At 43.1% G+C, this 26,385-nt stretch overlaps 1 protein-coding gene across 1 annotated transcript in view; it reads right to left on the bottom strand.

Annotated features, from left to right (window-relative positions):
• Positions 1 to 2,648: 2,648 nt before the first annotated feature.
• The window catches only part of LOC310658049 (sucrase-isomaltase, intestinal-like), a 92,005-nt gene continuing 68,268 nt past the window's right edge, over positions 2,649 to 26,385 (bottom strand). The window contains exons 15-23 of the mRNA XM_083399585.1: positions 25,152 to 25,268; positions 23,384 to 23,532; positions 17,199 to 17,287; positions 15,642 to 15,694; positions 14,435 to 14,565; positions 13,111 to 13,199; positions 12,806 to 12,855; positions 6,884 to 7,042; positions 2,649 to 2,806 (exon numbers count right to left, since the gene is read on the bottom strand). Of these exons, the coding sequence (XP_083255711.1) occupies positions 2,747 to 2,806; positions 6,884 to 7,042; positions 12,806 to 12,855; positions 13,111 to 13,199; positions 14,435 to 14,565; positions 15,642 to 15,694; positions 17,199 to 17,287; positions 23,384 to 23,532; positions 25,152 to 25,268 (897 nt within the window). The 3' untranslated portion in view covers positions 2,649 to 2,746. The remainder of the gene's footprint in view (positions 2,807 to 6,883; positions 7,043 to 12,805; positions 12,856 to 13,110; positions 13,200 to 14,434; positions 14,566 to 15,641; positions 15,695 to 17,198; positions 17,288 to 23,383; positions 23,533 to 25,151; positions 25,269 to 26,385) is intronic.

The following is a 26,385-nucleotide window of genomic DNA, read 5'->3' as shown; positions in this document are numbered from 1 at the left end:
GGAGGCTCCATTAGGGCACTCTTGAGCAAACTTTATACAAACTTGTGACTGCGGATGACGTTAGACGCTAGATGAAACAAAACATCTTAGTGCTTTGCCATCTGTCATACTGCAATTTCTGCAGTGCTCTCTCTATGGCTGCAAGGCTAAAAGCCTGTTCTCGGTGTTTGGGCCCATAGCATTCTGCCAAGTGAGCAAGCATTTTAGTGTAGGTGTGGCCTGAATTCAGGCTTGCAGGAAATACTTTGCTTTTTGTTGGAATTTTGAGGTCCACAAACCAAAGAAAATACTGAGGTGGGGAAGAAAAACGAAAGCTGATAGGATGGAGCCAATTACCAGCTGCACCCCACAAGCCACATACACTGGGATGAGATCCATATATAAATAGAGATCTACATCCAAATAGCCCCATTTGTCGGTTGAGAGTCTCTTGTTGTCATACAGTCAGGGGGTGTGGCTGTGGCTATCATGAAGGGACACTGAACATCTGAATTTGCCACCAGACTACTGCATGGAAGGTAAGCTATCTGCAAGGTGAAGTCTGGAAAGTGTCTCATGTGCTGCCTGATTTAGGAAATTAATGTATTGTGAAGGCTGACTCTGTCTAGTTGAAACATGCAGTGTGTGGCAGGTATCTCATATTGGTTGTGAATGGTCAACTTCCATTTAAACTGTCACTTTTATTGTCAAATGGGACGCGGGTGGCGCTGTGGGTTAAACCACAGAGCCTAGGACTTGTCGATCAGAAGGTCGGCGGTTCGAATCCTCGTGACGGGGTGAGCTCCCGTTGCTTGGTCCCTGCTCCTGCCAACCTAGCAGTTCGAAAGCATGTGAAAGTGCAAGTAGATAAATAGGTACCGCTCTGGTGGGAAGGTAAACGGCGTTTCTGTGCGCTGCTCTGGTTTGCCAGAAGCGGCTTAGTCAGGCTGGCCACATGACCCAGAAGCTGTATGCCGGCTCCCTCGGCCAATAAAGCGAGAGGAGCACCGCAACCCCAGAGTCAGTCACGACTGGACCTAATGGTCAGGGGTCCCTTTACCTTTATTGTCAAAAGTGATAGAAAGAGGAGACTGATCTTGCAAGCATCTGAGCCTGTGTACTTTGCTACAGAAAGCTGTGATTTCAACGTGCATACGCCATTAGCAGCTGATGTGAAGCACATTCTTTTTATACCTGGGTGGCTGCATACAAAAAATATTGTAAGGATTGGCCCCCAAGAGCATCCATGTGTCAAGTGAGCATGATTTGGTCCAATCCATTTCCCTTGTTCAGTTATCTCTGGAGCTCTCTTTAGGTGCTTTTAGAGTAATGCATTGCATGAAAAAAGCATGACCCATTAGACAAGTTAAGGTTTGGCAAAGAAAGTATGTGCATTTGAACTTATCAGCTGATCAGGGAGCCAAGTAAATAATTCAAGCTGCAGCATAAATTAAACATTTTAAAATATATCGCACTTACATTCATGTTAAGTAGCTGAATATATTTCCCTCTCTAGACCCCCAGACATACATGAAAGCAGCTTTTTATAAAGTGTTTTGACCGGGTCTGTGGAACAATATTTTTCACTCTCTTCTCAAAAGTTGGCTTGCTTTAGATGACTTAAACTCTTAAGCCTGGTTTACACACCAATGCTCAGCTGTCATGGACTGGTTGGATGCAGAGGAATCATGCGAGGAGCCAGCTGGGGAACACTCAAGGGAAGAAGGCTCAGTGCTAGGGGACTGGTGGTGGGACAACACTGAGTGGTCAGAAGGAGAAGAGGGAGCAGACTGGGAGGAGGAAGTGCCGAAAGCTGAAGAGGCAACAGGGCTTAGTGAGCAGGAAGAGACTGTGGCAGAGAACAGTCCAGAACCAGAGGCAGAAGCGGAGGCTGGAGAAGAGGGGGGCCAAGAGGCAGAGATGAGTCAGGCTGGTGAGTAAGTGAGGCTGTCTTCCCCTCTTGCTGCAACCAATTCCACTCCCTGCTGGTCTCCCAGAACCAGAAGAGGTATAAAGAGGGTGGAGCAAAAACAGACAAGGCATCATAGTCTCAGATTACTCACAACTGCCTCATTGGGGCAAGATCTACTGGGAAGGGTTGCTGTGCTCATGAGACCTGAGCCATTTTGTTTATTTCAATAAAGAGTTAACTTCACTAATACCTTGTGAGTTATTGCTGACCTGCTCCTGACACCCACCCTGACATCAGCATTTGACAACTGCAGCATCAAGGGATGAATTGCATTAAAAACTGAACCACCATATATCTAATCTTGCCTGATGATGATGAGGTCAACCTTTTTGGTGAGTGCTTTTGATTCTCTTTGGGGTACAGAAATCCAGTCTAGGACATTAGGTGAAAGTAGATGTGGCTGTCATAGCAAAATGGCCTAGATGCGACATTCATAGTATTGTATTCAACTAACATCTACTTAGAGTAGACACTGCCAAGGACCTAAATTAGTTGTAGCAATTATAGTTAGCTGAATATAACTCATATAATTGGAAGTGACTTCAAAAAGTCTAGCCTGCTAAGGAAACAGGAGGCACACCTACTTTGAATCCAGACATTTATTAACATTAAAAATGACACGTTGATTTATGCTTCTCAGAAAAACCTACCCTGTAATTCACTAGAAAGGAGGACACATGGGACACTCACAAAAATATGCAAGGTACTGATGTTTATTAATTCAGAAGAGAATTCATGAAGACATTCAAATTACAGATTTAATCACAAAGCAAATTATTTGATTTCTTCAGCATCCTATTGAAGTATGAGGTCCAACTCTTCACCAAGTGGTACAGAAAGGTGCACAACAAGTTTCTAGTGAGAAAGAAACAAAATTAATGTTAAATGGGTTTAAAGAAAACCACCTCGAGTGTTGGGAATTACCAGAACAGGAACAATCCATCCAAAGCTGAATATTTGGGAAGCCCTTAGGGGAAGGTTTAAATACATGCTTAATTACTTTATGAAACAATGAAACTTAAAAGTGCTTCATTTTGCTGGAATCATACCACTGTATTTTGACTGGTATAACATACCTCTCATGTAGAAATAAGCTAAGATACCTAGTCTAGACACCTGAAGTCTAAGGCAGGATAAAGGTCACTCCCCAGACACTGTCTTTTTTGCAGATAATGGTTGAGAACTCTCCAGCACTTCCAAAACAACTAAAATGCAGCATTACTGATTTCAACATGAAAAATAAATGGGCTACATCTTTTTATGATTCAGTCTAACTAAAGTTCTCTCTATTATCCATTTGCAAACTATTTGTCTACAGTTTTAAAGGAGATGTGGGCCAAAGCACAAGCCTATCCTGTTAAGAACAGCAAATCACACTGAGAGGTTGGTGAATTCAGGCCCCTAGAGTCTCACTATTTACTATAAGAATGAGAGATCTTAATAAGAAAAGAGGATAGCCCTATTGTAGCCATACTAAACCAATATCCTCTGGACCAGTCATAGGCAAACTCGGCCCTCCAGATGCCTTGGGGCTACAACTCCCATCATCCCTAGCTAACAGAACCAGTGGTCAGGGATGATGGGAATTGTTGTCTCAAAACATCTGGAGGGCCGAGTTTGCCTATTCCTGCTCTGGACAAATACTGATTACCTGGGCGTATCTTATTCTGATCACCTACCTTATTCCAGAAACTATTTCCCAAGGATACACAATTTCTCTTTTCTATTGGCAAAACAATATTATGCTTTAGGAATGCAAGAAGCTGTGTTGACTATTTGTCCCTATAGTCCAATATTGCCCCACTCTGACTGGCAACAGGTCTCCAGCATTTCATTCAGAGGTCATTCCCATCACCTGCCACCTGTATTTTCTTGAACAGTCCCCTCCCCCATCAAAAAGTATTGGTTTTGATATGTAATCTGATAGGCACCTTTCGTAATTCCAGTATATTTTTAATGCAGGTAGAGGGGGAAATATTCTAAAGTAATTATAATGATGAAGTCTGACACTTTTAAAATAGAAAGTGTCAGCCTCCCCATTGCTTCCACGCAAAGCCTCTTTTTCTAGTTCTTTGTTCAACCAATTTGCTCAGTATTGTAAGTTACAGAAACAGCATTAAGCAATGAGGCTCTTATCCTGACTCCATTTCCCAGCTAGAGAGCACAGCAAAAACTATTAATTATTTTTTTTGCTTGCGTCCTTAGTGATTTATTTCCAGAAAAATATGATGGTGTGTTCAGAAGCGATTTCTGACTTTTACTGGCTTTAAGGGCCATTTGAGGGCAGTGCAATTGTAAAGCATCTATAACAGAAAATATTTGGAGTGAAATAGCCAACTACAAGGTATCTGGAGTGGAAAAATCTCTATTAGGGGAAATTCAATCTTCCTACTCTAGACCTGACATTAATTTCTGAAATGAAAGGCACTAGGCTCAAGCCAAGAGCTATGCTAAGAATTTCATTTTTCCCCAGTTTTTGATGAATTGTTGGGTGGATGGCAGGGTGGTGATGGGATGAAATCCTCCCCAAATATCACAGGGTGGGGGGAGGCATTTCTCTGAAATTTTCGGGAAGGAGTTGCTCTTTACCTTACTTCATATTATGAGGTGGGCAAGGGCTTCCCATTCCCCCCCCCATCCTTTTAAAACTTAGAAATAAGCACCCTACATCACTCTCAGTAGCACAATGCTCACTCCACAACTTCCCACTGGCTGTGCTACCTGGAAAGACTTGGGAAAAACACAATTTCATGCCGCGACCAAGGCGTTTCAAGAAGAAGGCATCCTGAGGTTCTTACCAGAGTTTCTCACTGGCCATACTTTCTGGCAATATCCAGTAAAGGTAAGCAGCAGCTGCTTTCAGAAATTTTGGAGAAATTTCTCACACACACCCCACCACCACTGCCAAGAAAGCAGCAGAAAACCAGGTCCCTTTTCTGAAGAAAGGGGATGTTTTCAAGAACTCTGGGGCGAGGAAATGGATTTGGGACCAACTTTGATCAAGCCTGCCTAGAAACTGCCCCGGATGTGAGGGACTTTATTGAGCTTCTCCACTGTAAGCAAAATTCTGGCTGAATTGATTTTATCGCATATTGTTTTAGGAATTATAACTGAGCCCCTTACCCACCCCTGGATGATGATGATGATGATTATTATTATTATTATGTTTCACTGTGGCCCTAACAGTGTTGTGACACAATGCCCTAATGATCTGCTGACAGCTGCCATTTTGTAGCTGCTTGGAAAACATGTAATTGTGAGCTTATGTAAATAGCAGTCACGAAACAAGACAGGCAGCCTTCCCACATATGCGCACAGAAAAGTTTCCCATTCTTACTGCGGCGGCTGTTTTTGAAATGCTAACTGCGCATTCTGCCAAATGGAACAGAAAGAACCATTCACAAGCCCATGCTGGATAAATATTAACACTATGGGGAGCAGCCAAACTGTTCAGCTTGATTGATAGGCCCCCTCCATTTCCTACTTCATTTCTCATGTCCATAGGTCATGGCTGCAAGCGTATAGTGATGGTTCAAAAAATATATTTGTGGCTTTCCCTTTAGCAGCAAACCACCTTCAACATGAGCACTTTCAACATGATCTAGATTTGCACACACCAGCAGACACCCATCTGCTAGTAGTCAACAGCAAATGGGATGGGATGGCTCACCTGACCTCCATCTGACTGAGGACTCAGCTACATCAGCAAAGAAAAAGTGTTTCATATGCGTTGTGTATGCATTCTAAAACTATGGAGTTCCACTTTTGCCAATCCGATTTCTCGTACAAAGTTTGCAACATATTTAACTGAAACGCTGGTTTGATGTGTCTAGATCCAGTCTAAGAAACTACAGCAGAGGTTGGCAACCTAAGGCCCATTGGCCGGTTCTGGTCCATGAGCTTCCTGGAACCGGCCCACGGCCATTCTGTGGATCAGTGTGGGGATTCAGTGTATGCGCACAGGCACTTCTCACCCGGAGGAGCGCCTGTACGCGTCCGTACAAGCTATTTCTGGCGCACTTCCGGGACGGAGGCGCACCCGTGTGTATGCGCACACGCTATTTCCGGTGCTCTTCCGACCCAGAAGAGTCCTGGAAATAGCTTGAGTGTGTGCATGGGCGCACACGCTCTGGCTCACCGAGAGGTCTGCTGGGGAATGGACCGGACCGGCCTCAAAATAATAATAATTTATTATTTATACCCTGCCCATCTGGCTGGGTTTCCCCAGCCACTCTAGGCGGCTTCCAACAAAACACTAAAATACAATCACCTATTAAACATTAAAAGCTTCCCTAAACAGGGCTGCTTTCAGATGCCTTCTAAAAGTTTGGTAGTTATTTTTCTCTTTGACATCTGGTGGGAGGGCGTTCCACAGGGTGGGTGCCACTACCGAGAAGGCCCTCTGCCTGGTTCCCTGTATATTGGTTTCTCGCAGTGAGGGAACTGCCAGAAGGTCCTCGGCACTGGACCTCAGTGTCCGGGCAGAACGATGGAGGTGGAAACAAAAAACATTGCCGACCCCTGAACTACAGCATATTGGGACATGGATGGGGAGGAGGAAGGAGATGCTACGGCTGGCGGTGACACAAATGTGCCAGAACCAATCCGGCGCTCCTGCCCGTGTGTTTGCACCACACTCACCTCAGGCTACCCCCCTGCCCTTTCTGGTATGTTGCAGGGAACCACCACACAGTGTACTACTGCCAATGGTGAACTGGCACACAGTTGAACGGACTGGAATCGTGTAATGACATTGCAATGTACTTAATTGATTACATAAAGCGCATTACGGACAGCGAGATAAATAGCATAGCTTTTGTCTGAAGATTAACTGCAGCAAAACAGAAACAGTGCTATATATATATAATACAAGAATAACAACAACAACAACAACAATAAATATTATAAGTAATTCACAAGCAGAAAGCCTACCCCATTTTCCTGGTAATGGATGTCACTTCCGCGGATGCCTTTTCCATTCATAACAACAGCATTAGGTCTTGAGGTCACACCAAGGATCTGAACTGTATCATATATCAGAGAATCGACCCCACGGTAGTTGTTGTTGACAATACTTGTCTTCAAGTGCCCCTAGAATAATTCAGGAGGAAAATACTTTAGGTCTTCATTTGACACACAGTGCAATGGCGAAACAATGTAGGCATCACTATTTTTTTTATTTTTAAAAGTCCTACACAGAACTATCTTGTGCTGCTGTCAGAATTCCAGTTGGGTGACAGAAGTACAGATGAACAAACATTCAGTTAAATTGGAACACAAAGGACCAGCTGCTACATACATCATAGCGCATTTACACAAGAGAGACTTTGTCTTCCACAAGCCACTAGCTACCACAGCTGCAATTTAATGGCTTAGTTATTCACCTCTCTACAGGTTTTCCTAAGGTAGTTACCGTAGTTTCCATATGCCCTTTTTAAAGATACTGAAGAAGCTGATAAGGTCTGGGAAAGCTCTGATAAACAAGGCAAGAAACATGGTGCGTTTTTTCAGAATTGTTCAAAGAATAAAATAAAATAAAAAAAACCCCTAGAGGCCATTCAGACACCCTTTTAACAACACATGATTCCAGTCCCTGTCTCCTGTGCATTGTAGGCAGAGTGATAGTCATGTAGTGGCACCTTGGTTTTAGAACAGCTTAGTTTATGAACAACTTGGAAATAGAACGCTGCAAACCCAGAAGTAGGTGTTTGCCTTGGAAGCAGAACATGCTGAGTGTGTTCCGTTTGTAAATTGGGTCCCCCACTGCTAATCAGAGGCTTCCTGTTGAGTCTGTTGGCTGTTGAGTCCCGAGCACCCATGCAACACAGAGGTGATATTTGGAGCTTTTGCTCTTGCTATTTTTTTGTGTTTTTGTTTGTGTGGCTTTTTCATGTTTTTGACAGTGACTTGTTCTTCGTTTATGGGACTGACTTACGACTGTGGCTTGTGACTTCGTTTCTGTGACTTGTTTTTGTGAATGTGTGGAACCCAGTTCAGCTATTGATTGATTGATTGATTGATTGTGTGACTGCAGAAATGGATAAAAGCCCCCCATCCAAACAATGGCTATCATCAGTGCATGTAAGAAATCTTTTTTAAAAAATTTTATCATCTACAATACTGTCTTATTTATTTTATAGTACAGTATACTGATTATTGCTTTTATTTTATGGATCAGTGGTTTTGTTAGATAGTAAAATTCATGTTAAATGGCTGTTTTAGGGGTTGTTTTTAAAAGTCTGGAATGGATTAATCCATTTTGCATTATTTTCTATGGGAAAGCACACCTTGGTTTTAGAACGCTTTGGTTTTGGAACAGACTTCCGGAATGGGTTAAGTTTGGGAACCAAGGTACCACTGTACATTGAAAACCACGTCAAAACACAATCAGCACAGCCCTGTGTTGGCACAGGATACAACTTCTGAGTGCTGGGCTTTATTACACCTGCTCTTGGAGAGATAACCTTTAGCACTAAAAACTGAAGAAATACATGCCAATGACTGAGCAACTTCCAAATGCATTTCAAGCAATAAAAGACCCACAAAAAACAGCTACTGAGGAGGTATTAATTACTTCGCTAGACAGATCTGTCAGTTTCCAACAGCGGTTCGCGAGAATCCTCTGACTGCAGCATTCCTCTCTACACCTGTTATTACGTGATTTTTTTATTTCTTAAATGATTTTATGTGCCCACTATGTGCTTCAGTCGAAATTGGCACTAGTAGAAAGTAAAGGGACCCCTGACCATTAGGTCCAGACGTGGCCGACTCTGGGGTTGCGACGCTCATCTCGATTTATTGGCCGAGGGAGCCGGCGTACAGCTTCCGGGTTGTGTGGCCAGCATGACTAAGCCGCTTCTGGCGAACCAGAGCAGCGCAGGGAAACGCCGTTTACCTTCCCGCCGGAGCGGTACCTATTTATCTACTTGCACTTTGACATGCTTTCAAACTGCTAGGTTGGCAGGAGCAGGGACCGAGCAATGGGAGCTCACCCCGTCGCGGGGATTCAAACCGCCGACCTTCTGATCGGCAAGCCCTAGGCTCTCTGGTTTAACCCACAGCGCCACCTGTGTTCCATGGCACTAGTATAGGTGCCCCATAATACCCGTTCCACATTTCTAGGACCTTGATTGTTTGGTGTGACAGCACCTGCACTTGGGGCCTATTGAGATCAAGCAGGCTATTCACTGTACTATTTTCGGCACCTTGTTTAGACAAGCCTAACCAGATGCTTAGAAAGCTGACTTAACTTTAATGTATTTGGGTATTTTAACTTTTGTATGTTTTAAGGTATGCTTGTGATATTCCCCCCCCCCCGCCAAGTTTTATTGTTTTATCTTTTTTGTAAATCGCTTTGAGGTTTTCTACAATTTAAGCGGCATATAAAGTTGATGCAATAATAAATAGTTTTCAAGTTATGGATAGGTGCCTTCTTTCTTTCTATTTTGAAAAAGAAAACGGGAAATGAATAGATGTTAAGTGTCTCTTACTTAAAACAGTCTTAAACAGGGTCAGCTATTCAATCAGAATAAAAGTAAGACGTGTAAGAACAGTTTTAATGAAAAATTGACTAAATAGACTGTAAGAAACTTACAGCATATGAATATTTACAGTATTTACTTACTTACTTACTTTACATATAAATAGCCTGAGACCTGAGCATCTTTCGCCACATATTTCTCCCTGCCTGCTCTGGTTGGCATTGAGGGCCCTCCGCCAGATTCCCCAACCTCATGAATTTGGGCTGAAGCTCCCCACCCCCCGACTTTGTAATGCAGTTCTGAGTATGATCACTGCTCTTGGAAATTTTCATTTCTCTTGGTTTATCATATTGGGGTTTTATTAAGCTCACTTCACTCTTCTTAATAAAACGTTCTCTCTCTATACCGGCTATATTTTGCTTTTGGGAGTGTTTTTGTGGGTCTTTGGATCGTAATAAAGAATGTGTGTTTACTTCACTCTTCCAGAGCACCTTTCAACAGGGCTGATGGAATAGCCCCTGCTTGCCACCTCTCTCACTACTGCAGGTTTATGAATGTTGTTTTAAGAAAGTTCAATACTGTGTGTCTCTGTGTTTGCCTGTCCGTTCACTCACACACACACATTTCTCGAAGGCCTCTCTTATATATCACTGCATTGCATGCCTCTTCTGTATTAGAATGCCGATTTAACTACCTCACATTTGCAATGTTAACTTGGCGGTTTGGGTTGGCTTAAATGCAGGTTGTAATTTCAGGTACTACAGAGAAGAATCCAATTTAAGCAATGAGAAATAGAAGTGCCACAGAGCCAGCAATCAAACGCAAAGCGATTTCCTGCAGAATATAAAAGTGGCTATCGCCTCTCAATTGCCTTCGGCACATTTTGCCTGCCACGCCAAAGACAGAAGCTTAGTCTAATCTTTTCCTTCCTTTGCCATTCAGCCCATGCCAGTTTTGTGCAAGACAACTAAAAGCACTCTGAAGAAAAGAGCAAAGGAAGAGCCTTAATGCTGGAAAAGCATCTGCTGTATTCAGACGAAATATCCGATGCCAGTCTCTGCAGAGATAATCATGCAGAAAAAATAGTCATCACTCTTCTCCAATTCACTGTCAGTGCTGTAAGCAGGAGGTCTGGGAACAACACCACAGGAATATTAATGTCATTTTGTTCTTCTAAATGGCTCCTATTAATTGCATACTTCTGGGACTGAATGCCAATTGCATCTTTCTGGGACTGCAGACCTGAGTAATATCATCATCAATAGGCAGCTCTGTAGAGGAGGACTGGAGGGAAAGGAACCTTTCTCGGCTGCAGCAATCAGAGAGTAGCGGTAATGCAGTCCTCCCTAACGTTCTGATTTTTTCTTCATAGAGAGATATGCATGCTGACTTACAGCAGCACTAATGTTTGATATTTTGTGTTTCCCACAAGCAACGAAAGCTCTACCTTGATTTGGCTTCCTTTCGGGTGAGAGAACATAGAGGATTTGTGACATGTTTGTAAGAACTGCTTGGTTTACAAATATATAGGTAGAACCTAAGTGGGGTAGAACTCTTATCCGGCAGCAAATCAGCTACCCCACATTACTCCCCCCTCCCATCTGTATGTAATGGCTTTTCCTTTCAGAGTGATCTCTCTGAGGAGATTTCACCCCTCCCATATCCAAGAATCTCCTGAGGAGTCTGCTGATTCTGCAGAGAGGAGGAGGCGTGTTCTGCTCTCTACTTATTCTGCTCCAGCACATCAAAGAGTCGGTCAGTGAGTCAGTCGTCGGTCAGTTAGTGTGTGGGTCAGTCAGTCAGTGTGTCGGGGAGAGAGAGACTGAGTGTTAGAGATCGTGTGTATAGATAAGGTTGCTGCTAAGAGCAGCTACAGACACTCAGTGTGGTTTAGCATTCATTTATGCTTAGGCTCATTTAGCTCTGTATATAGTTGTATAATAGTTGTAGATAGAATAAAGAAGATATTCTACAGAGCTGCTCTCCGAGTTGTTTATATACTCTGCTAGACTCTGCTGTACTCTGCTGTGCGACGACTGTCTTCTTGTGGAAGTGAATCCGGTGCTCACAACTCTAAGCTGTGAGTCCACAGCACTTTGACCTGTTCCTGTGCAGAAGGTGGTCTCTGGAAGTGCTACCCAGCTCGCCTAGCCCAGTCGGGCTGAAGTGGATGAGTCCAGTTAGTGGCACTGGCTCAAGGGCGATGCTGACACTCTCAACCAATACAGTACCTCCCACTGAGTAAACCAACCATCTTGGGCTACCAACAAGCAATCTCCCTAACAAAGAGATGGTCGGCCAATAGCCTGTTACATTATGTTTGCCAATATTACTAACAGCATGAAGCTGACTTGGAAGGGGCATTAAGGGAGGATAAAGATGGCTGAAGTGTTCAAACATTTGCCAGGATATTAGAAAGAAGAGAAGGAGCAGCTCCTACAGGTTATGGCATCTCCATCCTTGAAGATTTTCAAAGAGATCTCAGGAATCAGGAAGAGGATTCACTAGATCCCCTCCAAATGTGTGTCCCTTGTTTTTGCCTCATCAAAAAAAACGAAGATCATGGCCACTGGTCCCATAACTTCCTGGCAATAGAAGGGGAAGAAAGGGAGGCAGTGAGAGATTTTACTTTCTTGGGCTCCATGATCACTACAGATGGTGACTGCAGTCACAAAATTAAAAGACGCCTGCTTCTTGGGAGAACAGCAATGACAAACCTAGACAGCATCTTAAAAAGCAGAGACATCACCTTGCCAACAAATGTCCGTATAGTTAAAGCTATGGTTTTCCCAGTAGTGATGTATGGAAGTGAGAGCTGGACCATAAAGAAGGCTGATCGCCGAAGAATTGATGCTTTTGAATTATGGTGTTGGAGGAGACTCTTGAGAGTCCCATGGACTGCAAGAAGATCAAACCTATCCATTCTTAAGAAAATCAGCCCTGAGTGCTCACTGGAAGGACAGATCCTGAAGCTGAGGCTCCAATACTTTGGAGAAGAGAAGACTCCCTGGAAAAGACCCTGATGTTGGGAAAGATGGAGGGCACAAGGAGAAGGGGACAACAGAGGACGAGATGGTTGGACAGTGTTCTCGAAGCTACCAACATGAGCTTGAACAAACTGCGGGAGGCAGTGGAAGACAGGAGTGCCTGGCGTGCTCTGGTCCATGGGGTCATGAAGAGTCGGACACGACTAAACAACAACAACAAAAACTGATACATGTCTTCCCTAAATAGAGGCTACCACTTCCCCAGTCTAATTCTTACTCATTTCTACTCCTTACTTTGCTTTTGCTTCCTGAACCTGTCTTCTCCATCCCCACCCACATCTGCTGCATACACACCTTATTTGTCCAAGTGCTTTTTTTCTACTTACTTCTCTGTATGTATATCTGGCATAGAAATAATTTCCATTCTCGACCGTGTCTGCCAAAACACAAATCACAAGACTGATGTTAGTATTAGGTCATCTAACAAGGAAAAGGAACAGCTTCCTTTAAGACTAAAACATAACAAAGGACACACGTTGAGACAACATGAGCTTGCCTCTTCAATAATAACCTTCCCCCCCTCCACTCCTCACAAGTTAAAGGGACAGTTAGTATGTCATACCTTTCCCTGCCACTTTTACGCTTTATAAAATGTGTTTTAGATACAATACCAGCATTTCTGAACACTCACCGGCAGAGTCGCCATCATCCCAGAAGAGAGAACCAGTTGCTTGGCCTTGTTCATCCAGGGCAACAATGAGTCCAAATGGATTCAGTCGGCTGTTGGGTTATTAATTTAAAACTAATTATGAAATGTGGGTGATACAGTCTTTTTATTTATTTGATTAACTCCTATCCGGCTTCAGATTTCATCAGAAATCTCTAAGCAGTTTGCCGATCCCAACTAAAGGGAATCAATAAAAGACCTAAATTCCACATTCAAAACCAAACCATGCACAAATCATGTATTAAACATCAATGTATATCAAGGTACATCAAAATGGAACACAATGACAATTAACCATAGACATTTCATTATCATTAGTGTTATTATTATTTATAAAATTTATATACCACCCTTCATCCAGAGATCAGAGGGCAGCTTACAGTATAAAAAACACACAACAACAACAACAACAACAACAACAACAACACAATTATGAAACACAAGAAAGCATGACCCAGTAATATGGTCCTGTGAGCAAGTGGGAGCTATCCAGTAATGGAGAAGAAAGTGCCCTATGAGCATCTGACATAAATAGCGATGGGAGACCAAAGCATATGCAGAACATGAGACTGAATACAGTTCAAATCCAAAATTTTCAGCCTCCCTGGTCATATCATTATAGCAAAAATGTGACCTGGAGGTGTACCTGTATAACTGAGAAGGGTATTAATTAATCTACAATTATGGTTTAGCATTTATTTACCCATACACTGATAGAAAAAGTTTTACCCATACACTAATAGAAAATTTGCAAAGTTGGTTGTGGTGCAACATTAATGTACTCATCAGGAATATGCAGGTTTGCTATAGGTGCACTATTTTGCACATTTAGGTGCAACAACAACCCCCCCCCCAAACTAAAGCGTTGTGGCAAAGCCTGCTCCCACAATCCACAAAAACCCAAGAAGGGACAGCTGGACATGTTAGTTGCGGGAAAGGCTGAATCTCCAATGCTAAAAACAAGCCTGAAATAAGCACTAGGGATAGAGATTGGATAGACATAGATTGAGGCATGGGCTACTCGGAAACCCACCTCCCAAATGCCATGCGTGCTCACAGCCCTGTATTTCATTTCTGCCATGTCAAGGAGCAAAAAGCAATCTAACTTCATTTGAAAAAAACAAACAGGAAGGTTTTAAGTGTGCAAAGCGAGATTACGCTCATGACTGTAGTAATTTATAAGAAATTGACACTTGGTGCACAACACAGACAAATTTCAGCATGGTACTAAGTTCAGGCCAGTTTTCTAATTTGATAATTTTTTTTAAAAGGTAATTATGTTAGTCACCTCTTAGCAGTTCTTACGGCTGGTGTTTGCGTTGGCAAAATATATCCTCCTCGGATAAAGAGTGGAATCTTTTCCAGTGGGGCGTCAATGTGGACGTGCTTGCGGTGCGATGACTCTGGCACTTTATCTCCCTACCAAAAAATTGGACACAGCTGAAAAATTATTTCAAAAGCAATCGTAGCAGCATCCCTGGCTATATAAATAGCTGGTGATCTGTTTTGATTATTTTTGTGGCTTTTACTGTATTGCAACTGTTGTAAACTGCTTTTCAAAATGAAATTGCGGTATATAGTTTTAAAAAATAAATACATAAAGCCATTTCCACAGTTGGCATGTAAACAGGATTTTAATCTGAACTCAAAAGTGCATATTGTTTATACTACAATGTTTACTGAAATAAAAATGCAAATTACTTCCTGGGACCATATAGCTTCTCATATATGCAAATAAACATATTTGTAACTAGTCTGAAAAATTAGATTTTATTTCCTTTGTTTTACTACATTTATCTCCTTCCTTTCCTCCAAGGAACCTAAGGCAGCATCCTGCTTATCCTTGATCAGATCAATGGTTCACCTGGTCCAGCACTGTATCTTCAACAATGGCCAAGCAGATTTTCTTGAGGAACTCATAAACAAAGCAAGATGGAAATGTCCATCTCTTGCTTCTTATCCTCAACATCTGGTAAACACTCCTAGGTACTTATAGGGTGCATTTAGCTAGTAGGTTGGGGTAGACCTTTCCTCTGTGAATTAAATGAATTCTTAAAGCCATCTAGGTAGCTTTTGTCTCAACTAGCTTGTGGTGATGAATTTAAGCATGTGTTTGTTTTGTCTAAAGTAGTATTTTCTATTTTCACTCCTGAGCCTATTGCCAAGGCTGTGTGGGGTATATTACACACAAGAGTATAGAAAGACACACCTTTATATATAAAATGCAAAGGGGGGAAATCAATGCATAAAGTGGAAGAAAACATTGCTCAGCTGAGTCGCAATTCCATAGGCTCCTTGAAATTTCAACATTTTCAGATTTAGTTCAGCACAGAACAAAGGTGGACTCTATGATGATTTTGAAAATAGAAATCAGTAAGCTTAGCAAAGGGCACATGAAGAAAAACAATGGAAATGCCGGCTGACTGGAGATCAGTGAGATTTTATGCAAGACACTCAATGATATATAACATAATTTAATCTTTACAAATACATACCGTATAGTAATCAAACCAGGGTGCTTCTGGGAAATATACATCTACTGATCTTGCTCCCTGTAACCAACATGAAAGAGTTAGAAGAGCTTTATACATTTCTGCTATATCAATGTTGATATCCTCAGTTTTGGTTTGATATTTCTACAGATACAACTATACCACTGGTAAACAAATTGTGATGCTATCCAGTCAAATTTCCAATTGCCATGACCACCATCTTCAGAACTTAGGTTTTTTGTTTCGGCTTCACTACGATCACAACTGTGGCTTAATTTAATTAGTGTAAGATGGTCACAAGCTGGAGGAGGAAGTGGTTCACTTGCTCTCACCTGTGTTTCAGTGTCACCATTGCAGGCACCACCATAACTAGGACATAGTACTGCAGTTACCATAAAGGTAAAGGGTAAAGGGACCCCTGACCATTAGGTCCAGTCGTGACTGACTCTGGGGTTGCGGCGCTCATCTCGCTTTATTGGCCGAGGGAGCCGGTGTACAGCTTCCGGGGCATGTGGCCAGCATGACTAAGTCGCCTCTGGCGAACCAGAGCAGCGCACAGAAATGCCATTTACCTTCCCGCCGGAGTGGTACCTATTTATCTACTTGCACTTTGACGTGCTTTTGAACTGCTAGGTTGGCAGGAGCAGGGACCGAGCAACGGGAGCTCACCCCGTCGCGGGGATTCGAACCTTCTGATCGGCACGTCCTAGGCTCTGTGGTTTAACCCACGGCGCCACCCACGTACCCAAGTTACATGGCACTAACGACCAAAAGGGTTTCACCTAGCTTTGTGCAGCTAATGATTCAGGCATGGCTCCTCAGTCTAAGCAACTCATTGCTCAGCGCAGACTGAGCACAGAAGACTGCCTGTTGCTACCTTCCTGCTCCTTGGCTTTCCTCCAGGCTGCCAACCCTGACAATTAGGCATCTGCATTTTAAGCAAGGCAGATTTATGATCCAATTTTTTGGCCTGCTGTACAAGGGTAGAAAGTAAATGCAAGGCTCGTTGTGCCAGTACAATGAGTTCATTACTGTGCTCTGTACACACTGCAGCACTCTTAAGGTAATAGATTTATATACATAGAATAACTGGTGCATGAATCAGTATTTGTGGTGGTTTAAAACCTTTTCTCAGTGCCTGGCTGCATGTTACAGATTTATTTTATTTTTTAAAAAAATAGTATCAAAATATTTCAATCTGCTTTACAACTGTGGTTTCCCCTCTCTTTCCTCCTTTTGCTAATTTCTAGCAATTTGGTTTACTATGAGTGCAAACACACATCTCTGAAGGGAGGCAAGAGATGCAGGAAAATCTGGGAGCAGCTGGGTGAGAGCTAGTATTCACTGCTTCAGTTTTACTTGGATCCAATTTCTTCCGAAAATTGACTAGGATCAATTTATAATGACTATCTCTGGGATTCAATCATTTTCTATAATTGACTGTGATCATGCACCAGCAGCAAGGGCATGAGCAAACAGAAGTTCATCCTGTATCTGTTTGAAAACTGTGAATGATATGCCCATCTTCACTTCCTCCCAGTACCATTGTGCTTCCAGTACTTGCCTCTTGAAGAACTGGAGCAATCATAAACGCAGATCCCCAAAGAAAAGCTGTGTCTATTTCATGGGTCTGAGGGTCAGCTGGAAACCTAAAACAAGAATTGTATAATTTGTTCAATATGTGGAAACTGCAGAATGTTTCTATCGGCTTGCAAAGGCTCCCTGTCTGCATTTGCCAAATAGGATGGAGCTACCAACATTCGTATTAGAAATAATAATTCATAATAAATGCAGATGTAAAAGTTCCAAATTGTCCATAATTTATACTCTGGCAGAGAGCTCCTGCCCTATACCTTGGTTTGCATACGTTTTGGATTACAAACATGTCAAACCCGGAAGTGCGTGTCCCGGTTTGCAACATTTTTTTGGATTACAACCCATTTTTTTGGGATTACGAACAAATTTTGGGGGGGAAGGCCCCATTGGCAAAAGCGTGCCTTGAGTTACAACCTGTTTTGGTTTACAAACGGACCTCCGGAACGGATTATGGTTGTAATCCAAGGTGCCACTGTACAGTACATACCCTCCAACATTCCAGAACATGTCAAATGTCTATTTTCAAAGCTTGTGTATCCTTGCTGTCTCCGACAACTGCGTCCCCACTTTAAGAATAACTCATGATTAACCAATATGTGTGTTCCTTGTGATAAAGTCTAATCTTAAACACACACGCACATAAAGAGATGTTTTGACTCTAAGCAGTTTTGCTGAATCATTAGGACCCAAACATAACATAACCTTGTGTTATTTTATATTATGATATATTTCTTGTGAAAATTTGGGGGTGTTTCCTATCAACACGACTTAATTTTTTGACATAGCGCCTTTAGGGCAAAGCAGTTACTTTAGTTTCACTTTCCTTTCTGTTGTTTGTGTTTGATAGTGAAGCCTAGAGAGGTCTCAGAAGTCTAGCCTGTTTGACTGGCTGGCTGAGGAATTATGGTACTTTTGTACCCAGTTATGTCCTCCTTTTCAGTTATGCTGTCTGTGGCATGGCAAAGTAATATTAACCCTAGTCAAATGCATCAGAGCCTATGTTTTTGTCATTCTTTTTTTAGGCTTTCCCTTCAATATTAACAAAACTTTCTTCCAGACTGATATTTGCATATCCAACATTCAGTAAATTGTATTGTGCTGACAGGATAAATGAAATTGCTCTAAAACACTCAGCATGCTGGCAAGTGCAGTGCCAATTATAATTAATAAAATTACTTGCATTATTCCCCATGTGCTATCTTAAACATTATCTTAAAATTCCATTCGGTAATCAGTACAACCTTCCGAGATTAAAACTTCAGAGATAATAAAAGATAGCTGAAACAGTTCTTCATACTCGAAGCCACTTTCCCCAATAATATTCGGCTCAGTATTATGATTACTTTCTCTTCCAACTCTGTGATTCTATGATTCTATTTCTTTGGAGGTCTTTAAGCAGAGGCTTGACAACCATATGTCAGGAGTGCTCTGATGGTGTTTCCTGCTTGGCAGGGGGTTGGACTCGATGGCCCTTGTGGTCTCTTCCAACTCTATGATTCTATGATTCTACTTGGCAGTAATACAAATTTCTCCAAGTCTTGCCTTGCCATGCAACTGCCCTGCTTCATGTTCAACAGCCTTTTTGTAGGCACCTCAGGCTTGGTTAGGTTGTTCTAGCTCAGCAGCTGCCAAACCACAGATTCCTTTATTTTAAGTTATTTCAATAAGATGAGTATTTATTTCTATAGACTAGGATTCAGTTTATTGTACATAGAATGTGAATGGCATAAGCCTCTGGGTCACACTGAAAATATCAATGGGATACAACATGGAACACAGTATAAACATGCCATACTTTATTCTTTTTAATGCCAGGAAATGCCCCCATGACTGCAAAGCATTCCTCCGTGAGGAAAAATTAAGAAGCCCCTGCCTATGTAAAGCTCCGCAGCACTTCGGAGCTCCGCATGTCTGTTTTAATTTCCCCCACCTACACCCCTGCTGGTTACCAGTTTGTGTGCCGTAGAAGCCAAAGGTACAGCAATATAGGAAATGTTACGCTTCCTTTTCTGAAAGGGGAAGGGCCATAGTTCAGAGCCCATGCTTGGCATGCAAAAGGTTCCAGAGTCAGGTGGCGCAATGGGTCCGTGCACCTGGCTGTTATCCAGGAGTTGGCGGTTTGAGCCCACCCAGGGACAGCTGTGGGCAGGATTTCTGCATTGCAGGGGGGTGGACTAGATGACCCTCAGGGTCACCTCCCACTCAACAATTCTACAATTCTACGATTCAATTCCCAGCATCTCCAGGCAACGTTTGGCAATACTTCTGTCAGGGTCTATGGAAAGCCACTGCCAGTTTTTGTAGATATTTGTGGGTTAAATGGTTTCACTGTGTATTGAAGTCAGCCTACCTATGTTCCAAAAAAGAAAATACCAATCTGATATCATTGAAACAAAATACAGTGGTACCTCAGGTTACATACACTTCAGGTTACAGACTCCGCTAACCCAGAAATAGTATCTCGGGTTAAGAAATTTGCTTCAGGATGAGAACAGAACTCGTGCAGTGGCGGCGCAGCGGCACCAGGAGGCCCCATTAGCTAAAGTGGTGCTTCAGGTTAAGAACGGTTTCAAGTTAAGAACAGACCTCCAGAACGAATTAAGTACGTAACCAGAGGTACCACTGTAAAAAAATTCCTTCCAGTAGCACCTTAGAGACCAACTAAGTTTGTTATTGGTATGAGCTTTCGTGTGCATAGGGACGCGGGTGGTGCTGTGGGTTAAACCACAGAGCCAAAGATTTGCCGATCAGAAGGTCGGCGGTTCAAATCCCCGCAACGGGGTGAGCTCCTATTGCTCAGTCCCTGCTCCTGCCAACCAAGCAGTTCGATAGCACGTCAAAGTGCAAGTAGATAAATAGGTACCGCTCTGGCGGGAAGGTAAACGGCGTTTCCGTGCACTGCTCTGGTTCGCCAGAAGCGGCTTAGTCATGCTGGCCACATGACCCAGAAGCTGTACGCCGGCTCCCTTGGCCAATAAAGCGAGATGAGCGCCACAACCCCAGAGTCGGCCATGACTGGACATAATGGTCAGGGGTCCCTTTACTTTTAAGGTGCTACTAAAAGGAATTTTTTTAATTTTGTTTCGACTACGGCAGACCAGCACGGCTACCTACCTGTAGCTGATATCATTGACATAGATTTGGGGGCTTCTATATTGAGCTTTAGAAAGCTGTTCTCATTAGTATTCCATGGCGTTGCTGCATGTCAGTGGCTGCCTGATGTTTTATTAGCAGGAGTCAAACACATGGGGTGCATATTTGCCTCTGAATCACAATCTCTCCCTCGCCCAGAAATGAAATCAAACTCGGCAGTAATCTGAGCTGTGTAGCAACTGTGAGGAAGCTCAAGACCAGCTTGTCATATGTGCACACAGAGGGTTTGGAAGAGGGATGGTTGCGCCATTAATGTTCTGAAGGAACAGGTATCTGAGCTATTCGTTTTTCTGAAGCAATTGACACTTTGTGAGGTCACAATGTGCAAGGGTAAATATGCTCCCGGGCTTCCTTCAGGGCTTCCTCCTCTATTTAGCTGTGTGGCAAAACAAACTTCACAGAGACACCTTATGTTTTGCTCTTTGGATGGAAAAGAAACTGAGCTATTGCTCAGACCGTATGTTCATAATGTGATTTAAATCATAAAAGGAAAGGTGACTAAGAAACACTGCTCTTAATGCAAGCACAATGAGCATGATTAAATGGTTTCAGTGCTGTCACAATATAAAAAGGAAACCATCCAATATAAAGAGGAAATGGATCAAACTCAGACCTGCATGTCTACATCATGAGTCCGTTTAAAAACACAACCCAAATAATGCATTCAAATAGTGTGCTGGCCCCATAGATTTAGCAGGCTCCATGAGGTATCTGCATGGTATTATATACCATTTCAGGAGGTAAAAGAGGCACATCTAATTGTGGCATTAAAAACCTAGAACTACTAAGAGCAGGCCTTTTTTCTACCTGAGGTAAAAAAATCCAAGTTTCTAACCCCATTAGCTTCCTCTGTCTCCCAACAAAACGGGCTGCTCTTAAAAGTAACCAAAATCTGCTCCCAGAGGCAGCCATCTCATCTTTCCTCATCACACAGCTATTTCTGGTTTCCAGCAGACAGCTGCTTCGATGACACTAAGCAGGCACGGAAACCTGGCACAAACTTGTCTCTCTGTGTAGACTGGCCGTTGTCATGTGCTACAAAATATTTCTTGTCGGCTGCTTGAAGCACGGAAGAGAAAAGTACGTGGTGGGGACTGGTTTGCATGAAAACTGCGATGCATGAATGGCTCACTGTTTGGTGTACTCAGCCTGTGGGCAGGGTATATAATTGCAGGAGGTCTTTCGACTGAAGGAGGGCTTACAAACAGGTATTTAGAACATCCTATCAATCTAATGACTAGGACTAGCTAGAAACATTTTGCTGCCTCAGGCAGGGAAGACTGTGCCTCTGCATATTCCACATACAAAAGTCAACCAGACTGGCAGCTGAATCTTACTTTGGTGTTAGCATCTTCTGCTGCACCTGAGGACAGAAGGCCAACTTAAGGGGCATTAGACAGATCACGTGGTACATACGGATCTGGCTGCTTCTGCCCCTTCAGCATCTGCCACCTGAGGCAGCTTCACTGCCTCATGGTAGGGCCAGGCTTATACATGATTTTTGCCTTTACACTCTCATTTTTAATTCCCGTCGTCACACCCTGGGTGAAACTGAGCAATGCTGTCTTTGCTTTGTAACTGAATTTCGTTTGGAGACCCTCAAACAGTTTATCATTGACTTAACCACAAACCTTCCGTTAACAAAGAATTTTGAATGGTAAGCAATGGACTTTTAAAATATGCCTGTAAATATTATATTTCCATTGTAACCTGCTGTTGATGTGCCTGTGGAAAACACTTAGCCCTGTTTTCTTCTTCATCATCATTACAATCAACAAAATAATTGTGTGTTCAGACCTTTAAACTTCCCCCTTAAATAAATTCAGACAATACGCAAATTTTGGTTTGGTTTTTGGCATAATTTAGGCCACAACTTTATTGATTACAGCATGTGAGTGGTTGCATAGGCTGTGGTTCAACAAGCTCTCTGCACCGTTGCAGGCAGTGCTGACCCAGGGCACCAGCATAGGTCAGGCTAGGGTGAACACCCGGATAGACGGAAAGCCAGGAACAGGCTATGTCCACCACCCAGATGTCCCCTTGGACTCTGGCATGGGCACAACCCCCTCACAGGGTTGACCAAGCCATTGAGTCCCTGGATTCCTTTAACAGAATACCCTTCACATAGGGATGGTGAGAGCATCCCCCCATCCCTATCACCTGAACCAGAGCCTATCCGCAAACTTACAAGTTGTGACGATTTGCTACGCGGCAGGCGAAACCCAAATGGCAACAGCCAATCAGCCAAGTGGGGAAAATTCCTGCCGTGCCCACGTCCCAACGACAGACAACACACGGCAGCATAGCAAGGTCAAGCGCACAAGCCCTAAAATTAGGGAGAGGGGGGGCAGGTGTTCTGAATGCACTCGCATAAAAAGGAAGCTCTGAGTCACGTGCATATATTGATCTGTTTTGACTGTGTCCCATTGGCCTGATTAAACCCTGCATCAAGGGACCTACCAATTGGGTGTTGTGGCTATTCAATCATAAAGGTAAAGGTACCCCTGCCCGTACGGGCCAGTCTTGCCAGACTCTAGGGTTGTGCGCTCATCTCACTCTAAAGGCCGGGAGCCAGCGCTGTCCGAAGACACTTCCAGGTCACGTGGCCAGCGTGACAAGCTGCATCTGGCGAGCCAGTGCAGCACACGGAACGCCGTTTACATTCCCGCTGGTAAGCGGTCCCTATTTATCTACTTGCACCCGGAGGTGCTTTCGAACTGCTAGGTTGGCAGGTGCTGGGACCGAACGACAGGAGCGCACCCTGCCACGGGGATTCGAACCGCCGACCTTTCGATCGGCAAGTCCTAGGTGCTGAGGCTTTAACCCGCAGCGCCACCCGCATCCCTAGGATTCAATCATACCCACCCACAATACAGGGTTTGGTTGCCAGGTCTCGCCGCAACACGTGCCCTCTTTAAGGGAGGACCCGATATACCTAAGAACATACCTTTGATTAAAAACCCGTGACAAGGAGGAAAAATGAATGGGTAACTTACTCGTGCATTAAACCTCGGGCTACTGTATTTCCAAAGGCATGAGCTTCAAAGAATAGGGTGTACAAGTATGGCAGGAGGGAGTATCGAATCTGCAGTGTTGATCGTGCAATTGTGGCAAATTCAAGCCCAAACACTCCAGGGTCTTGTTCCTGTGAAAAAGCAGGATTTCAGTTTGATTTGCATTTATTTATATTTACGTATTCAAGCTTATTGAACCCCCTGCCCCATCCTGAAAGCTAAGGGAATAACAGGCTTTGGTATGTAAACCTATTAAAGACTTCTTTCGTCAACTGCTTGGCTTTTAACTAAGCCAGGGTTTCCCAAACTTGGGTCCCCAGCTGTTTTTTGGACTACCAGCTCCCATCATCCCTAGCTAGCAGGATCAATGGTCAGGGATGAGCACAATATATTTAAAAAAGATGTTTTTGTGAAGGTCCTGGGAGCAGGAACCAGTGAGATGTCGTGGTACGGATCAGGGAGATCTAAGTCATAGAATAGAATCATAGAATCATAGAGTTGGAAGAGACCACAAGGGCCATCGAGTCCCACCCCCTGCCAAGCAGGAAACACCATCAGAGCACTCCTGACATATGGTTGTCAAGCCTCTGCTTAAAGACCTCCAAAGAAGGAGACTCCACCACACTCCTTGGCAGCAAATTCCACTGTCGAACAGCTGCTCATACGTGGAAGTCCCTGCTCATACGTGGAAGTTTGCTGGGTAACTTTGGGCCAACCACAACATCTCAACACAATTCATCTCATGATATAGAGGAGGGTTCAGATGCTCCCCCATTGGAACAATGCATGAAGGTTGCTAATGACTCTCCCTTCCCCAGTTTGACCAGCTATAATATGCCTGTAGAATCCCTTTGTACACTTATGTTTATGTATGCGACTGCTGCATATGTTGCTGGGAGCATCGCTGTTCTTTTCATCTCCTCACCCCTGAGGTACTTTTAATATCTGTTGTGGTCTTCTGACACCCCCCCCCCATTAGGACCCCCCCCCCCCATGTAAGGAGTAAAGAAGGCAGAGAACCAATATTGTCTGAGCATCTCAAAAGTAGAATGGGATAAAAGTGTTACAAATAAATGCATCCCAAAAATGTTATTTAAAAGTTTATTGTTCAGGTAAAACCAAAGCATCCTCTTCCTTTTAATTACATTTGCAAAGAAAGCAAAACTCTGATCCTCTACATTTTATGTTTCAGACTGGTGGTCTCTGAGGCAGTTGACCAACATTACGCTGTTCTCTGAATCAGCTGGTTTCCAGAGACATAATTTTAATGTCCCCCCTTTTTCTGTCAACACTGCTTATTTACAGTAGCTGGGTCAATAGACATTCAATGGGCGCTAGTTTGTTCACAACAGCAGCAATGCTTGACAAGCTTTCATAAGACCCTGATGTGACCAGATAGCAAATTACCTCAGCCTCGGCCCTGTATTTTTTTTACACAAACCTGAGCCAAAATGATTTCTTTTGAGTAAGAAAGGTGTTTGTTCCACAAGGCTAGTGACTTGGCTGATACTTTTGAAAACTTTTGTAAAAAGATTAAGAGGATTAATCAAACTGAGAAACCAAATGATCAAAGTTGCTCATAATTTAACCATCAGAATTGCATCAGTCCTACAATACTGAATGTCAAAACAAATGAGGAGAATATTCCAAATTTGTACCAAGCCCAGAAAAGTGAGCATTTGTCATATATATATATATATATATATATTTAATGTCCAAACTGCAATATTTCTAAGCGGCACCTACTTACCTTCTGACCAAATGCATTATGGTTTCTGGACAAGGGATAGAATGCACCAAGCTGTGTCCAACGCAGGCAGAGTTCAAAAGTAGTATCATAGTAAAAGCCACAGATATCAGCACCCACCTGTGAAGACAGACAAAAAATCAGTGCTTCCTGCCATTCATGCTGTAAACTGGCCACAATTCACTTGGATACCAGTTGCCTACTGCAAAAGGTAAGCAGCAGCTGCAGTGCTGCAATTGTCCATTGATTTCTCGATGCTAAGGAGGTGAAGCCCATCAGACCTTTTCAATATACATACAAAATAAACCACAATGCTCTTTATACTGGATTTCATAAGGCCTTACTACTTAAGTCCGTATGTCTATAACAGGTGTTGGATTCATTCATTGCAATAGAGGCAACTGATATGTATGCAAATCCCTTCATGAGGAAAGCTTGGTTCCCTCTTTTGGAATGAATGGGCCAGCAAAAGATCTTGTATGTAGATCAAGGTATGGATATTTCTGGGTACGTAGAACTTTGTTATGCTAAATGGTGTTTGATTGCTGAGCTTTGGATAATATATCAATTTAAGAAGGGTGAAGTAGCGCTTGTGGCTTGTGAAGGCCAATTGTTTTGTCAGAGACACTTCCTTGTGCAAACCACTGAGGCCACAATGCTCAAATTTCCTCTTCCAGATTATTCTCACGTATGCCAACAGAACCCTGCAGAAATTTGTAATTAAGAAGAAGAAGAAGAAGAAGAGTTTGGATTTGATATCCCGCTTTATCACTACCTGAAGGAGTCTCAAAGCGGCTAACATTCTCCTTTTTCTTCCTCCCCCACAACAAACACTCTGTGAGGTGAGTGGGGCTGAGAGACTTCAGAGAAGTGTGACTAGCCCAAGGTCACCCAGCAGCTGCATGTGGAGGAGCGGAGACGCAAACCTGGTTCACCAGATTACGAGACTACCGCTCTTAACCACTATACCACACTGGCTCTCAATTAAGTTTGTTTCCATGCAAGAAAAGTAGTTATCTAGCACTGAAATGTAAACTTATTAGCATACGCTACCCTAACTGGTAACAAAGTCTGTCCTTTTGCTCTTTTTGCGAAGTATTCATTGAATCACCAGGGGTGTAGATACTCCTGTATGGTCTACTAACATGGAGGCTACTTGTTCGCCTCTCTTCCAGGCTTCAAAATCCTGCATAGTTTTTTGAAACTCTGCAAGTATATATCTTGCTTGGTTTCTGAT

The sequence above is a fragment of the Podarcis tiliguerta genome, assembly GCF_965153285.1.
Source record: "Podarcis tiliguerta genome assembly, chromosome: 10".
NCBI classification, from domain to species: domain Eukaryota; kingdom Metazoa; phylum Chordata; class Lepidosauria; order Squamata; family Lacertidae; genus Podarcis; species Podarcis tiliguerta.
Note: the sequence above shows the minus strand (reverse complement) of the source record. Positions and strands in the feature narration are given on the sequence as shown.